Source organism: Aspergillus wentii, assembly GCF_001890725.1.
Source record: "Aspergillus wentii DTO 134E9 unplaced genomic scaffold ASPWEscaffold_1, whole genome shotgun sequence".
Taxonomy (NCBI): domain Eukaryota; kingdom Fungi; phylum Ascomycota; class Eurotiomycetes; order Eurotiales; family Aspergillaceae; genus Aspergillus; species Aspergillus wentii.
In genome coordinates, this window is record NW_024467832.1 from 4,483,007 (window position 1) to 4,496,341 (window position 13,335).

At 50.6% G+C, this 13,335-nt stretch overlaps 7 protein-coding genes across 7 annotated transcripts; 3 read left to right on the forward strand and 4 right to left on the reverse strand.

Annotated features, from left to right (window-relative positions):
* The first annotated feature begins 412 nt into the window (after nucleotides 1–412).
* Nucleotides 413–1,630, forward strand: ASPWEDRAFT_283810 (alpha/beta hydrolase). Its single transcript, XM_040833127.1, has 2 exons — nucleotides 413–728; nucleotides 785–1,630. The coding sequence occupies exon 2, from the start codon at nucleotides 795–797 to the stop codon at nucleotides 1,578–1,580; it is 786 nt and encodes a 261-aa protein (XP_040695389.1). The 5' UTR covers nucleotides 413–728; nucleotides 785–794; the 3' UTR covers nucleotides 1,581–1,630.
* Nucleotides 1,631–1,679: 49 nt separating this feature from the next.
* ASPWEDRAFT_48229 (uncharacterized protein) lies at nucleotides 1,680–3,634 on the reverse strand (the record flags this gene model as incomplete). The annotated part of the gene is made up of 3 exons (XM_040837078.1): nucleotides 1,680–3,045; nucleotides 3,098–3,227; nucleotides 3,295–3,634. The coding sequence occupies 3 exons, from the start codon at nucleotides 3,632–3,634 to the stop codon at nucleotides 1,680–1,682; spliced, it is 1,836 nt and encodes a 611-aa protein (XP_040695390.1).
* A 768-nt stretch (nucleotides 3,635–4,402) lies between these two features.
* Nucleotides 4,403–6,204, reverse strand: ASPWEDRAFT_102085 (serine/threonine-protein phosphatase 2B catalytic subunit; the record flags this gene model as incomplete). Its single annotated transcript, XM_040827448.1, has 4 exons — nucleotides 4,403–5,314; nucleotides 5,366–5,623; nucleotides 5,673–6,004; nucleotides 6,087–6,204. The coding sequence occupies 4 exons, from the start codon at nucleotides 6,202–6,204 to the stop codon at nucleotides 4,403–4,405; spliced, it is 1,620 nt and encodes a 539-aa protein (XP_040695391.1).
* Nucleotides 6,205–6,874: 670 nt separating this feature from the next.
* Nucleotides 6,875–7,471, forward strand: ASPWEDRAFT_48231 (uncharacterized protein; the record flags this gene model as incomplete). The annotated part of the gene is made up of 2 exons (XM_040837079.1): nucleotides 6,875–6,890; nucleotides 6,948–7,471. 2 exons carry the CDS (start codon nucleotides 6,875–6,877, stop codon nucleotides 7,469–7,471), a joined length of 540 nt encoding a protein of 179 aa, XP_040695392.1.
* A 99-nt stretch (nucleotides 7,472–7,570) lies between these two features.
* On the reverse strand, nucleotides 7,571–8,121 carry ASPWEDRAFT_283835 (uncharacterized protein). Its single transcript, XM_040833128.1, has one exon. It carries the CDS (start codon nucleotides 7,976–7,978, stop codon nucleotides 7,670–7,672), a length of 309 nt encoding a protein of 102 aa, XP_040695393.1. The 5' UTR covers nucleotides 7,979–8,121; the 3' UTR covers nucleotides 7,571–7,669.
* Nucleotides 8,122–8,263: 142 nt separating this feature from the next.
* Nucleotides 8,264–9,277, forward strand: ASPWEDRAFT_101458 (Voldacs domain-containing protein; the record flags this gene model as incomplete). The annotated part of the gene is made up of 2 exons (XM_040827385.1): nucleotides 8,264–8,535; nucleotides 8,659–9,277. The coding sequence occupies 2 exons, from the start codon at nucleotides 8,264–8,266 to the stop codon at nucleotides 9,275–9,277; spliced, it is 891 nt and encodes a 296-aa protein (XP_040695394.1).
* A 353-nt stretch (nucleotides 9,278–9,630) lies between these two features.
* Nucleotides 9,631–12,198, reverse strand: ASPWEDRAFT_102396 (uncharacterized protein; the record flags this gene model as incomplete). Its single annotated transcript, XM_040827474.1, has 1 exon — nucleotides 9,631–12,198. One exon carries the CDS (start codon nucleotides 12,196–12,198, stop codon nucleotides 9,631–9,633), a length of 2,568 nt encoding a protein of 855 aa, XP_040695395.1.
* Between the last annotated feature and the right edge of the window lie 1,137 nt (nucleotides 12,199–13,335).

A 13,335-nucleotide genomic window follows, 5' to 3' on the forward strand; every position in this document is an offset into this window, starting at 1 on the left:
AGAAGTACCCAGGTAGATTGATTACTGCTTTGGCTTGAAGAATTCTGTCATCCTTGCTGATAGCAGTTTTATTACTAGCAGACATCTTGAACTATCAGGGCATGGCTATCTTCATCTTAACTGACAGGCAAGAACGATACAGTTTCTTCACTCCGCAGCGAGTCAGAATAGAACATCTTCCTCAACATCGCTCACCGCCACTCAAAAACAGTAATCATTATTTTGATATTAGATGAAGCATTCGCAGAGATCTCATCAAATTGCAAAGGTAATTTTAAATATATGCAAGATCAAAGTATCAGCATCTCCTATCGAATATGTAAGGAGACATCCATACCTTACCTAGATGCTGGCATTATTTAATACATATATTACCATACCCGTACAGTACATACATAAAATACATCTCCAACTTCCTTCCCACCTCCACCTTTCACGATAATCATCAATTCCCGTATCATCACTGCCATTCTACTGGTGATTTGATTCGGACTCACCGCGACATTTTCACATTCCTTTGCAAGGGTTGCACGGAGGGCACAAAAAGAAAGAAGATCCCTCGATCCCAGTTTTACCCCACTGCCGATCGATTGGAACCAACACACCACCCATCCATGACTGAAATATCGTCATTCGACGCACCCACGACCTGAAGAGGAAATTCCCAAGAGAACGGAATTGCTTGGGAGTCTGTCAACCTTGCTGAAGGAAAGGACCCTGTGTACTTAGTTATACCTAGTGACGTCTGGCCAAGGTATAACCCAAAACTAAACAAAGGGGACAGAAAAAAAAAGATGCCCAAAAGAAACCCCTCCCACTCAGATTTCCCATCCCACCTCACCCTGACCATCACTCCCCCTCCTACACCTTCAGCAGCAGCAACCCCCAACATCCTCATTCTCCTCCATGGCCTAGGTGACTCCGCAGCGGCATTCACCTCCTTCGCCCGCGCCCTGAACCTCCCCGAAACCCTCATCCTCACACTGCAAGCCCCGACGCCTCTCCCCTTCGACCTGGGCGGATTCCACTGGGGCGACGATGTGTCGTTTGACTCGTCCACGGGCGGGCTCGACATGGACGCCGGGTTTACGCGGTCGGTCAAGGGGCTTGTCGACGAGGTGGTGCGCGGGGTGCTGGTGAGGAAGTGCGGGTGGCGGCTCCGCGAGGTGATGATGTTGGGGTTCGGGCAGGGCGGTATGGCGGGTTTAGTTGCTGCGCGGGAATTGGGGGTTCAGCCCAAGGTGAGGGTGGAGGGGGAGGGAGAAGAAGATGGTGAAGATACTGGTGCGTTGAGTGGTGTCATCTCGATTGGAGCGCCGTATCCTCTATCGGGGAGTAAGATGGGGTCTAAGAATCGGACGCCTGTATTGTTGGTCGGTGGAAGGGATTCGTCTGCTGTTCCGGATGGAGCGGTAAGCAGGACCAAGGAGGTGTTTGAGTTTGTTGAGCTTCATCGCTATGCGAGAAAGGGTGATGGGATGCCCCGGAATAGAGACGAGATGATGCCCGTCATGCAGTTCTTTGCGCGGCGATTGCGCAGTCGGCAGGGTGTGCCTGAGGGCAGCGTGGAGATTACATGAATTATGGATCGATGATGAAATGAATAATAATAAGGAAAAAGAAATTGATATCAATTGATCATTGTATTCGGTATTATACACATGTACTGCAGGTATGTACTATTGCACATCCTCCAGAGCTTTCTTCGCTCTTTCGATCGTCTCTCGCGCATCTCCCTCGGTGATATCCTCGACTTGTCGACCACCCTCATGGACTATTCTGCGCAGCTCTTTTTCTGTCTCCAGCAAGGACATCCGTCCATTTTCCCGGACTTCATCCTCCCAAAAGTTACGGGCAGCATCCCATTTTCTCTGCTGGGCACGCAAAGAGTAGATCAATCCCACGGCAGCCATAGTACATGTTTCATAAACCGAGGCCGACGGGAAGGAAACGTAGGTGAGAGCTGAGAGAGCGGATGTCAACGATGTCGTCGATACGCTGAAAAACACCAATCGTTGGGCCAGCGATTGCAGAGAAGACACACTTGTGTCTAGGAGTTGCGCACGGCTCGCGGGAATTTGGGTTGGCCAGGGTAGATCCTGCTTAGGAGAGTCTGCCCCTTGCTCTTTCGTTTCTGAATCTGCAGCGTTCTTCTGCGGCTCGTCAAGCAGGCCCGCCTGCTGAAACTTGCCTGCGGTCCAGATGACCTCCTTTTCCGCGCGGCGGAGGTAGCGCTTCTCCAGGATCTCAGAAGTGATCATGCCCACATCATCGACATGCCAAAACAACTTCCACCATGCAAGGTCTCTCCACTGTCTGCTCGCAAACCCTTCTTCAAGAGATCCTTGAAGCTCGGTGTGGGCATTCTCTGCCCAGGCAGTAACAGACCGGTCCATGGTCCGGCGCACGTCACTGGGAACCAATCCCATGTTTTGCTCCTCAATACCACTTGCCTCTTTGGCCAGTACACCCTCCTCTGCGCCTTCGAGCAAAGAAAGAATCAGAGTTCGCAGAGAAGGCTCCAAGTTACCTTCACCGGCCCGCAGTGAGGCCAGCCAATCGATAACAGGTTGGACTCCACTGCTGCTCCACCCACGTTCGTAGAGAGATGCATTCTGCACGGATTCACGGAATACCTCTAGTGCCTGCTCAGCTTTATCGATGTCCACGAAGGATATGCGATCGCTGCCCCGGTCTTTATCGCCAACTGAAAGGTCGATGGCCCCGTAAACAGATTGCGCCTCACTCTTCAGGTTCGACCGAGAAAGTAAACCACTATACGCAAAAAGACCATCCACACCACGTCCACAAACGATGCTTTTATGTACGGGGTACCGGACAACGTTGTGTCGTCCAGAATGCGAGGTCTGGATAGTCACCGTCGGAACGAGAAATGTATCCGCTGTAAATTGTGTGGCTGATGGATTGGCCTCTGCGCCCAAGCTTGTAACCAGAATCTCCAGGTTTCCTTTCTTCAACACCGGCGAGGGAACGGAAATCGTAGGGAGCAAGTCGTTCGGAATTGATTGTGATACCTCGCCATATCTGTCAAGTTATCAGCATGCATATAAAAAGAGACAATAGCAAGTTTTAGTACCGTATCAGCAAACCGCGTGATGGGTCTACATCTTCTAAGACATCCTCCCAGTTCTCTCTAGCATTCAATGGGTCGGCGAGTAGCAAACGGACGAGCTTGCGCGCAGCGGTGGCATCGTTCAATCCCAACACTACCAACTCAGTATGTCAGTCCAAGATCCCTAGCTTCCAGTATACATATATGATAGGACCACCTACCGGCTACTCGAATAAGAGGCGCTTCCGACTCCAACCCCCGCAATGCAAGTTGCAACCGGCTAAGATTGACTTGCTCCGTTGCTGTATCGCCCACCCGGTTCAACGCCTCATAAAGCTCCTTGAATCTAGGCGGTACATTTCTAGCTGCATTCACGACAGACGTTGCGAGTGGGCGGTGTGTAGGAAGATTTGACGACGACGGCCTTCGACGGGGAACAATGCTGCTGCGCGTCGACAGTGTTCGCCTCCAGGTGGTGCAAGATGGGCAGTAGAAGACGCCCCCGCTGTTCAACGGACGCGACAGGCTCGTCTGAAGCGACCCGCGCAGTTTTGGAGGCATTGATGGCGGAAGGAGGTTGGTTGGAGGTGGAAAGTTGTGATTGATAGCGATGGATTATTCCAAGGGCGGGTTCGGGATGGTTTGCGGTCTTGGCGGCTGCGGGAGAAAAATCCCCGATCGATGCATCCACGGACTGTAGATGTCTGGTTGGATCTACAGAATCGCAGGTAAATAGATAAATACTGCTTATTTATGACTATCGGGTATCCGGGTCTATTCAATACTGGTAGAATGGGGGTTTTATCCAAGAGGCATAAGAATAATTGGCGTCACAGCACGCTGGAACTATAAAAGCTTCAAAACAAAAAGTATTCATGGTGTATGGATCATCAACTCATGTGGTCGAGACGTCACGGACGCCTTAAACCACTTCCCAGGAAATACACTTATGCTCTTCCCTGTTTCACATCTCCAATATTCAATACAATTATCGACAGTCCCTCTCCGCAGAAGATAAGCAACAGGAATTAAGAACTGGGACCATTCCAACGACAACGAGTTCCCTTGCGGTCGCAAACGTGACGGATCCCGTAGATCTCTATACAAATGGTAGAACAGCACCTGGGTACTGGAGCATGGCATCGTGGGCAGAAAAGCGTGAAACCAGAGAGGGTAATTGTATCAGGCCGTAGAAATTATTGGGATGAAGGTCCTCCTCAGACTGAATCCCGGTTTTCTCGCTGCGGTCGACGGCCTCTGCCTGAACCAGCCGACCTAGAAACATGTTAGAACATTCGACTGTAATCAGAAAAGGGTTGCAGACACAACTTACATGCTGATGCGCCTCGCCACTGTGGCCAGTCCTTGGTCATTGTCTGCTTCATGCTGAGCACGCTCAAGGGCCCTCTGTCTGTCTTCTTCACTCTTCTTGTAGACCTCTTCTTGGGAGGGGGGTAGACGCTCGTTCTGCAAGTCAACCATACGAGCATCCTCGAAGTTGGTGATAGCCTGCTTGATACCTTCCGCTCCAAGCATCAAAGTACCCGCGGGAAGACGTCCACCAGTCGCTGTCTTGAGCTCAGTGACCTTCTCGGACTCTTCACGCAACACCTGGAAGACACGCGAGAGACGACCAATGGCAAGAATCTTGTTCTTGATTGCACGGCGCTTGAATTCGCTGCTCTCGACATCCATGGGAACAGACGGGGACATGGGACCTGTAGGCGATACAGATGTGGGAGTGTCGTCCTCAAGTTCCTCCTTGGAGCAGGTGTTCAGAATGGCAATGAGCATGTCGGTGATCTTCTCACCAACGAAGGGAAGAGACCAGGTGAACACGTCCATGAAGTTAGGCAGCCAGTATGGGTGAGGTGTGCAGTTGAACTGGCGGATATTCATTACATTATTTTCGTATTTCAGAACGGCGGCCTTGTTGTTGTACACATCGAGATAGTTGGGGGCACTGAAGATGGTCATCACACTAGGGAATCCGGTCGTCCGCGTCTTTCTGTACATGCGGTATCCGGCATCCTGCGCTTCGTGTGCTCGAATGATCGAAAGCAGGTTATTCTTTTCGAGGAATGCACATGCAGCTGGGTAGGAGAAGAAGTAAGAACAACCCCGAACGCTGTTGTGGATGAAATATTCTCCAGTCTTTTCTTGTCCGAATTCTTCCAGAGGATCGGCCCAAAGAATATCACACATCAGACCATGAGTTGGGGGTTCCCTGAAGCGATCGATCTGTCGCCAATGTTAGAAAATGATGTTAATAACAGGAGTCAACAAACATACCGCCTTGATATCCTCCAAGGTGTGCAGTTCCGGACTGAGACCTCCGTGGATGCAAAGGAATTGCTTGTTCATAACCGCCGCCAGCGGCAACGAGCAGAAAGATTCAATGCAAGCCTCATAGATAGTGTCGCTATATTTGTGCTTACACTCCAGTTTGAAAGTGAAGTAATCTGTGAGATGTCTGCACTCGTGGTTTCCACGCAATAGCCAGAGCGTATTGGGGTACCAGATCTTCAAAGCCCAGAGGTAAAGAACGCACTAAAAGAAATCAGATCTACTCCAGCGGAATTTTTTTGAAAACCCTTACCTCAATACTGAAGTAACCTCTGTCAACATAGTCACCCAAGAACAAATACCTCGTCTCGGAAGGATCGCCGCCAACTTCGAACAGCTTCATCAAATCGTAATATTGTCCGTGCACATCACCACACACAGTAATGGGCGCATCCATTTCCAACAAGTTGGGCTCCGCCTTCAACAGCTGCGTACCAGCGTGTATGATCCATAGCGCCTGTTCCTCCGTAAGACGGCCTTCCCGATAGAAGTGCTGTCTGAGGAACTGGAGATTCGGCTTGGAAGGGTCCTCAGGAGACCAGAACGATTCGTCTGAGGGAGTGGTTAAAGCCGGCGCTTGCACCTCTGGTCATTCCAACCATAATCAATTAGCGATCGCCTCTTTCATATATTGCAAGTCAGTAGAAGACCGCATCATCAGCCGCACCTTTAATCACCCTCTCGTTCGTCGACACCTGAGTGCCATCCTCCATCGTATGTAACGAGAAGTCGATCTCCGGGACCGGCTTCTTTTCCGTCACCGCACGCGCTAATTTCCGATCCATCTTGAATTGGTTGATATATGATTTTGGGTATTGGATCGGGGATATCGCAAGAACTCGGGATGGATCAAAGGGGGGAACTGCGCGGAGGAAGTTGTGGTGGGGTTAAGCGCGGCGGGATTGCACACACACGAGACGCAGACGGAGTGCCCGAATCTAAAGAGAAGAAAGGCGGGGCGCTGCAAGAAACACGAGGTTTTTTCCCTGCTCGGATGGACTGCGTGGTGTGAAATCAGGAGATAAAATAAATCAAAAGGCTGGAGTTACTAAAAACTTCAGAGCAGATGAGCCTCTTAGCGCCAAGGCGTTCAAAAGGTTGGGGTAGAAGCCGTCGTGGGTCGCGTGGTGGAAATCGAAGCTGAGAGAAGAGAGAATCAATCAACAGGATTATTAGGGGGTGAGGATCGTAAGAGACAGCTGGGAATAAAATTACACCTGAAGGAGAAGAAGAGGAGATTCCAGGCTTCCAGTGGAATGGGGAAGAGGCTGAACCGAGGAGATATTCAGCTGTTCGATCAGTTATCAGACTGCTGTACCTTAATTAGCCGGTTGATAACTGGGCATCATCCAGGGTCCGCCTCGCTGCGGGGAGTTTCAAGAATGACAATCACCACTCACTTCCACGCAGCATTCCCCTGTCCATCATCTTCTCTCCGTCCGATCTTCAGGCAAGATGTATGAATCGTATCGTAAGTCATTCTTGAATCTCCCCATCAGAAACAGTCCATTAACAATCTCCCTGCTAGGACCGCATCCCCTTCTCGCCCAAGTCCCTTTAACCGTCTCTCCCTTTATCAATCTTCCCTCTTCGGTCACACTTCCCTACACATATAAATCGGTCCCTTCTACCCTGCCCCCATCGGTGACAGTCGACCCTAGTAATCCAGACGCCAAAGCACGTTATGTCGTCTCCTCGAGTGGCGAGCACGCAGCGCATCCAGACGAGATCCTGGCGTCATGCCAGACCCTTGAACAACATTTAAAGAAAACCCGAAACGACAATGCAGATGCCATTAAGAAGTGGGAAGAGTCACTCTCTCAACGGGATTTGGCGGAGAAGCGACGTGTTGCGCCTGGGTGGCTAGATCGTGATGAGAAGCTACTCCAACCCAGCAAAGCAATGTCGCCTTCCATGTCTCAAGGACAAGCAGAGCAGAGCCTGCTGGACAGCTCTTCTACAGATCAAAACTCGACCAACCTTCCGTCAATGAAACCTCATGATGAGGGCGAGGAGCTGGATAGAGCATTTGGTGGGCTAGATGTGAAATGAGACGATCTACCTAGGCGATCCAATTGCGGTATAACAACCTATTGAGACCCTTGGCATCACAATACGTGCATTGGTGGCTTCGCTCAGTTCGATCTGTAACTCTTCACAGACATGCACCCATCATGATCCATGCAAGGGCGAACACGGGCTAAGGCCCTTGGTTCATTGGAGCAACCTCCCTCAGAGTTAAGTTCAAATTTAGCTCTTTCGCACATCATGCAATTGGAAACCATTCCAATGTGCTACATCCTCTTGATTGCGATCTTTGATAGTCGTCCAAGCGTCAGTCAAAACGGACTGCCAAGCACCCAGCTCATAGGGTGGCTTAGCATCAACTGCGACGATATTGAAATTTATAGCTATGATTTGACTTGCATGTGCTAGATAGACTATATAGAGACAGAATAAACATGGTATGGGCATTGGAGGTGATATTCTAGAAGCTATCCATTTAAACTCTACCCACTGGACTGCCAGATGTATATTCCGCATAGCTGTCCAATGCATGACTCACGCATTGATATGCAGTATTTTTTTGCAGATCAAAGTCTGTACCAATCTGTCTGGCAATTTTTAAAAAATGAAATACATTACACATAATATTAATTCTTCACGTCGTTGAAAGATATCCTCTTGGAGACGGTAACGACAATCGGAACCATCCCGCCTAGCACCGCCAAAAGCCCCTCCGCAGCAAAACCAACCATCTCCAATCCACCTCCACTCCCAGCAACCACCTCAAAACAACTTTCTTGGGATATCTGGACAATTTGACATCGATTCAATCTCATCATGGAACCTCTCCACGCCGCCCCCGAGACGGCCTCGTTTGTCCTCCTCGCCGAGCACCAGTCGCGGACTCCGTCCTCCTTCCACTCCGGCCCTCCAGTCCTGCACTACCATAACAAGCAATGCAAGGTCGTCATCCTCGAGCGGGATATCCTCGCCAATCCGCCCCTGAATGCGATCCGTGGGGCAGCAGCGAATGGATCAGGCGCTGCGACAGAGGAAGCTGAAGAAAAAGAGATTGCCATTGACGGTGTGGATGTCTGGGTGACTTCTGAGTAAGTCTGACCCCATTGATATTCTTAAATTCGTCGGATATCTGCTTGAGCGAGGGTCGTCATATAAAATATCTCTTGAAGACCCTAAAATGCGAGACAAGTTGCTAATTCCCAATCCTATAGCAAATTCCTCTTATACGCCCCCGCCGCCTCCGCAGGAATCTCCATCCCCTACCCATCCATCTCTCTCCATGCAATCCAAAGACTCCGCCTTCCTGATTCCCCCGATCACCCCGAGGTCCAAGGACTATACATGCAGATTGCGGCGCCGTCGGGTGCTGCGCAAGAAGACGACGTGGAAGAATGTATCACAATGACCGTCGTTCCGCCAGCAGAAACAGAAATGACGGACGAGGACAAGCCCGAAGAGACACCCACTCAGATGTTCTACGGTGCTGTATCGGCATGTTCGAACCTCCACCCGGACCCGGTGGAACAGGGCGACGAGGACGAGGATGAGGAAGGAAGCTCGTTGTTCCAGAATGGACTTGTCTCTGCGGGGAATGCTGATGGCGGGCTACCGCCTCCTGCTGAGGGGAGCTCTGGGTGGATTACAGCGGACAACATGCACGAATTTATTGACGAGGAAGGGAATTGGATTGCCGGTGGGGAGCCCCCATCTTTGCCGCTGGGACCAGGTGCAGGTACAGTGAGACATTGGGATGAAGACGGTGGCAATGAAGGACGAAATGGTGAGGGTGAAGACCAGGAAGATGAGACCAAGTGGAGGAGAACGGATTAATAGGTTCTTTACTTGAATTAAAGGGGAAAGGACGGGGGGAAAATAAAATAAGATGATAATAATGCTATGACTTGGGTTGGAAAGTGAACTTGTACGATTTGGCTTGGTGATAGGCTCAAACTACACAATATCAACCATTGCTATGGGACAAATTCCAAATTCCAAATTCCAAATACTAATTACCTATACCTAGCCAGTGGATATCAGAAACCAAAGTAGAGAGAAAGACCTGCTAAAGAAAATAAATAAGCTACAAGGGAAAGTGAAAAAGATAAGAATTAAAAAACGACGGCGAGAGCAAGAAATCCATTTTGCTTGAGCTTTTTGAACCATAGCACCGTATAGCAGACCAGCTACTCCTTCAAAAACCCATCCCCGTCATACAAACTCGCCGGAGTGGGTGCACATCCTATCCCCAGTCCTAGTCCAACCGTTTTCCCTGTGGGCGTTTTCATGTCCTGCCTGGATAGTCGGTCGGCTGACATGGTGCTCTGATCGCGATCAACTCTCGTGGGTGAGCTGTCGCCCTGTAGCTCAGCGGGACCACTAAGCTCAGAGATTGAAGATCGTTTTGTTGCTGATCTTTCAAGATGCTGGTCTTCCCAGATGGTAACAATGTTTGAGCTGTGCGTGCTGAAAGCCTTCTTCAACCCGCAAGAAGGAGGTTGGAAGAGAGCCGAGCCGTTGCCGACGTCTGCGGCATCAATTCTGTCCCGACCTCGTGTGACGGAGTTGTCTGTAGCGTCACTGTTTGCGCGATGTACTGAGCCATTCGATCGCCTGGAATCCCTGCTAGATGTCCTGTTGGGACGGGACGGGCGACTAGACGGGCTCGAAGGTGTCGATGTGGTGGGGGCATATTCACCTAGAGGTGTCGAAGCCGATGATCGTTGAGGGTTTCGTGCAAACTTGCCGGGCTGGCTGCGCGGTCCCTTGATCATCGATCGACGGGGGCTTCCAGTACTGGGTGAGTTCTCATACGTGGTAGGAGACTCGTTAGACTTACGGCCCATCCACCCCGGAGTAGGTTTTTCAGGTGATGGGGTGTGAGTCATATTGGCCTCTTCAGTTGAGGGCAAGGCTGTGAAAAGGCCCGGTAGATCCTTTGCACTTTCTGTTCTACCGAGTGTAGAATCGATGGATTCAGTAGGCACGAGTTTTTTCTTGCGCGACGACGCTCTTCTATACGATGACCCTCGAAGATCATCGTTCGAAAGTTCGCTTGCTTGTCGTCTCCCTCTAGGAGGGTCTTGGTAGTTGGTCCTCATCGAGGTGGGCGATACGCCACTGGAGTTATTTGGGTACATGTTGGACGCTGATAGACTGGGAACTTCCGATTGCCGCATGTCAAATTCCTCCAGTTCCTCAGGCTCCTCGGCCGTGGGTGAGAACACTGGCCTTCCAAAGGTAAGTGGCGGATGGATTGAAATGCGCACGCAGTTTTGTCGACGATGGCCTTTGCGCATGCCAGTGCCGCCTTTCATTGCTGAGGGTAAAGGTGCCCTGGGTAGACCATCTGAGTTTAACGGTGTCTCGTGAACGATGAAGCTGGTTGACTTTCTGCCCGGTCCTTCAGACTGAACGATACAGTTCGACTGGTTGACAGAATTTCCATAAAAGGGGTCGTTTTGCCGACTGTCGTATGCCGAATGGCGCTGCATTTGACTGAAATGTGGGAGTAGCCCACTTGAATTCATGGGACCACGGCTCGTGGACAAGGGAGTTGGATAAAGAACGGGCGTTGGCCCCAGTGATCCGAACCGTGAATCTTTCTTGGACTGTGTTGTGGACAGGGATTCACTTCGTCGCGGGGGAGGGCTAACTCTCTCCGTTGTAAAACTCGGAATCCTAGCAGTCAGACTGCGACGAGGAGAGGTGCGATCAGGTTCCAATCGACTAGCCTCTGACAGAAGAGAGTTGGCAGAAAGAGCAAGGGATCGTGACAGCGACCCCTGGCGCGAAACATAGTTTCTTCCTACATCATTGGCACTGTAGGGCATAAATGTCGGACAAGGAGGTAGATTTGGTGAAGCGAACTCGCCATCTATCGAGGCTGGTCCCCTCATGGCTTCTTCCAAGATGGAGCTATCCGCCGTTTCAAGACTCAGTGAAGACATCCGCATCAGTGAGTTATTCTTCGGAAGAGTGTAGCGGCTAGGAGGAAAAGCCACAGGTGGAGGAGGAACTGGCTGATCGGGCATTGAGCCTGCTGTTTGCGCAGTGATGCTTCCCCCGCGTATGCGAGATGATTGCGGGTCTTCGAAGACGGGGTAGAGAGCACTTGAGTGTTCCCTTTGGTTGAGCAAAGGCCACAGGCCAGAAATTGGCCGTATACTGGTGTCATCGCTGGCTAGCTCAAATTCTCTGTCCGGAGTCTGTCTCGGAGTCGTCTCCGTGGGTAGCTCCATCACTCCTTCGACCGCGGAAATCGATATATCATCTTTCGAACCTTCCCTGGGGCCGGATAATGAAGGCTTTTCTGATGTCTCTGTCAGGGTTGCCAGAGAACTTAGGCGGCGCGGCCGCGTCATTTTTGATAGTTTGGACTTGGACCGCGAGAGTGAAAGAGAACGCTTCAGTGACCGAGCCTTTTCCTTGAAAGACCCCGTTTCTGAATCGGCATTGTCATCTAGAGCTAGACTATCGTTCGATGCTAACAGCCCCCATTCTGTCGGTCTTCCATATGGAAGTTGGCCGTATTGTCGCAGAGCGGATCCTTCTTCGCGCGAGAGTTCAGTTACCGTGTCAGCAGGGAAGTTTTGTAGACCCCGTGCAAATCGACCATGTCTTGCGTTCGCCACTGCCATGGAAAGTCGTTCCTTGCGAATCCTCACCCAGACAACAGTGCCAACCACTGCGGACACGATGAACAGGACCGAGCAGCTGACGGCTGCAGCGACGACGGTGGTTAACGCGGGCATTTTGCCCCCCTCCTTATCCTCCCGGAAGGTCCCTAGCCGTGTAATAGCGAGGTCGAATTAGCTGAAAGAAGCTCTTTGAGCCAATCTTCATCCACTGCGTATAGCTGCTGGTCGAAATCGACCAGTTCCCTCAATTGACGGTGCTGCTCGTGGGAGGAAACAAAGCAGTCACCACGCAAAGCAGGGAGTTCAGCATTTGCAGGGAGATGACCAGTAGATGACTATGGAATCCTAGGAGGGCGTGTTTGTTATGGAGGAAGACGGGATAGAAAGAATGCGGACGCATTACGATCCTGGGCGACGAGGAATGCTGGCGGGCGGCCGTATCCCTCCTTCATAGACACCACGATGCTGGATTTTTGATGATATGCTAAAACTTTGGCTGGTGAGAGGTTGTTGGTGCATTGTGGGGATGACGAGGAGTAATTGGAATGAAGACTAAACGACGTCTTGAGGATCGGCTACAGATAAAGGGATATGATCATCTCATATGCTGACATATGCCATCCAAGGATGAAAAGAGGCCAAAGGATATTTATTATCGGTTGATCATGAAACCTGTGACAATACAGGTGCAACTGCATTCCGTAGAAAAGGCCATGATGGAAATTCGAGACGCCAGATAGAGATTAAATGCTTTGATGGTTAGTATCTTCGTTATTCCAAAAACAACTCCTGTTCTGTTGGTGTGGACTAGCCGATTAGCCATGAACAATCATTCAATTATATGTGTACGCGTATCTTCTTCCCCTGGATAAGATCTTCGCGTTCCTTCTCTTCTGAATAGCTTCAATTCATCACAATGTCACGAGACCTGTCATCACGAGATAAAGTACCGGAACCGAGTTTCGCCGGTCCGGGCCCATCTTCCCCTCATTAGGGCGCTTTTGCCTTTTGGCCTGAGAATGTCAGCGAAACACCAGACTGAGTGCAAGACAAACAGGATACAACGGCGATGAAGAGATTTCACAATGTGATATGGAAACCATCGAACTGTGGTCGACCCAGATCTGCATCCAGATTCATATCTCAACCAGAACATTCGCTATGGCCCATCCATGGTCCACAGCTCTGGCCTCCCGCGTTCTACGCTTGTTCCGGGGGCGCATAGCGTCATGATCCACCCGAGCCAGTGCT

What these genes read in the sequence shown, in the direction of transcription:
- ASPWEDRAFT_283835 (XM_040833128.1), bottom strand. Translation starts at nt 7,978, where the DNA reads ATGCATTGGACAGCTATGCGGAATATACATCTGGCAGTCCAGTGGGTA.
- ASPWEDRAFT_283810 (XM_040833127.1), top strand. Translation starts at nt 795, where the DNA reads ATGCCCAAAAGAAACCCCTCCCACTCAGATTTCCCATCCCACCTCACC.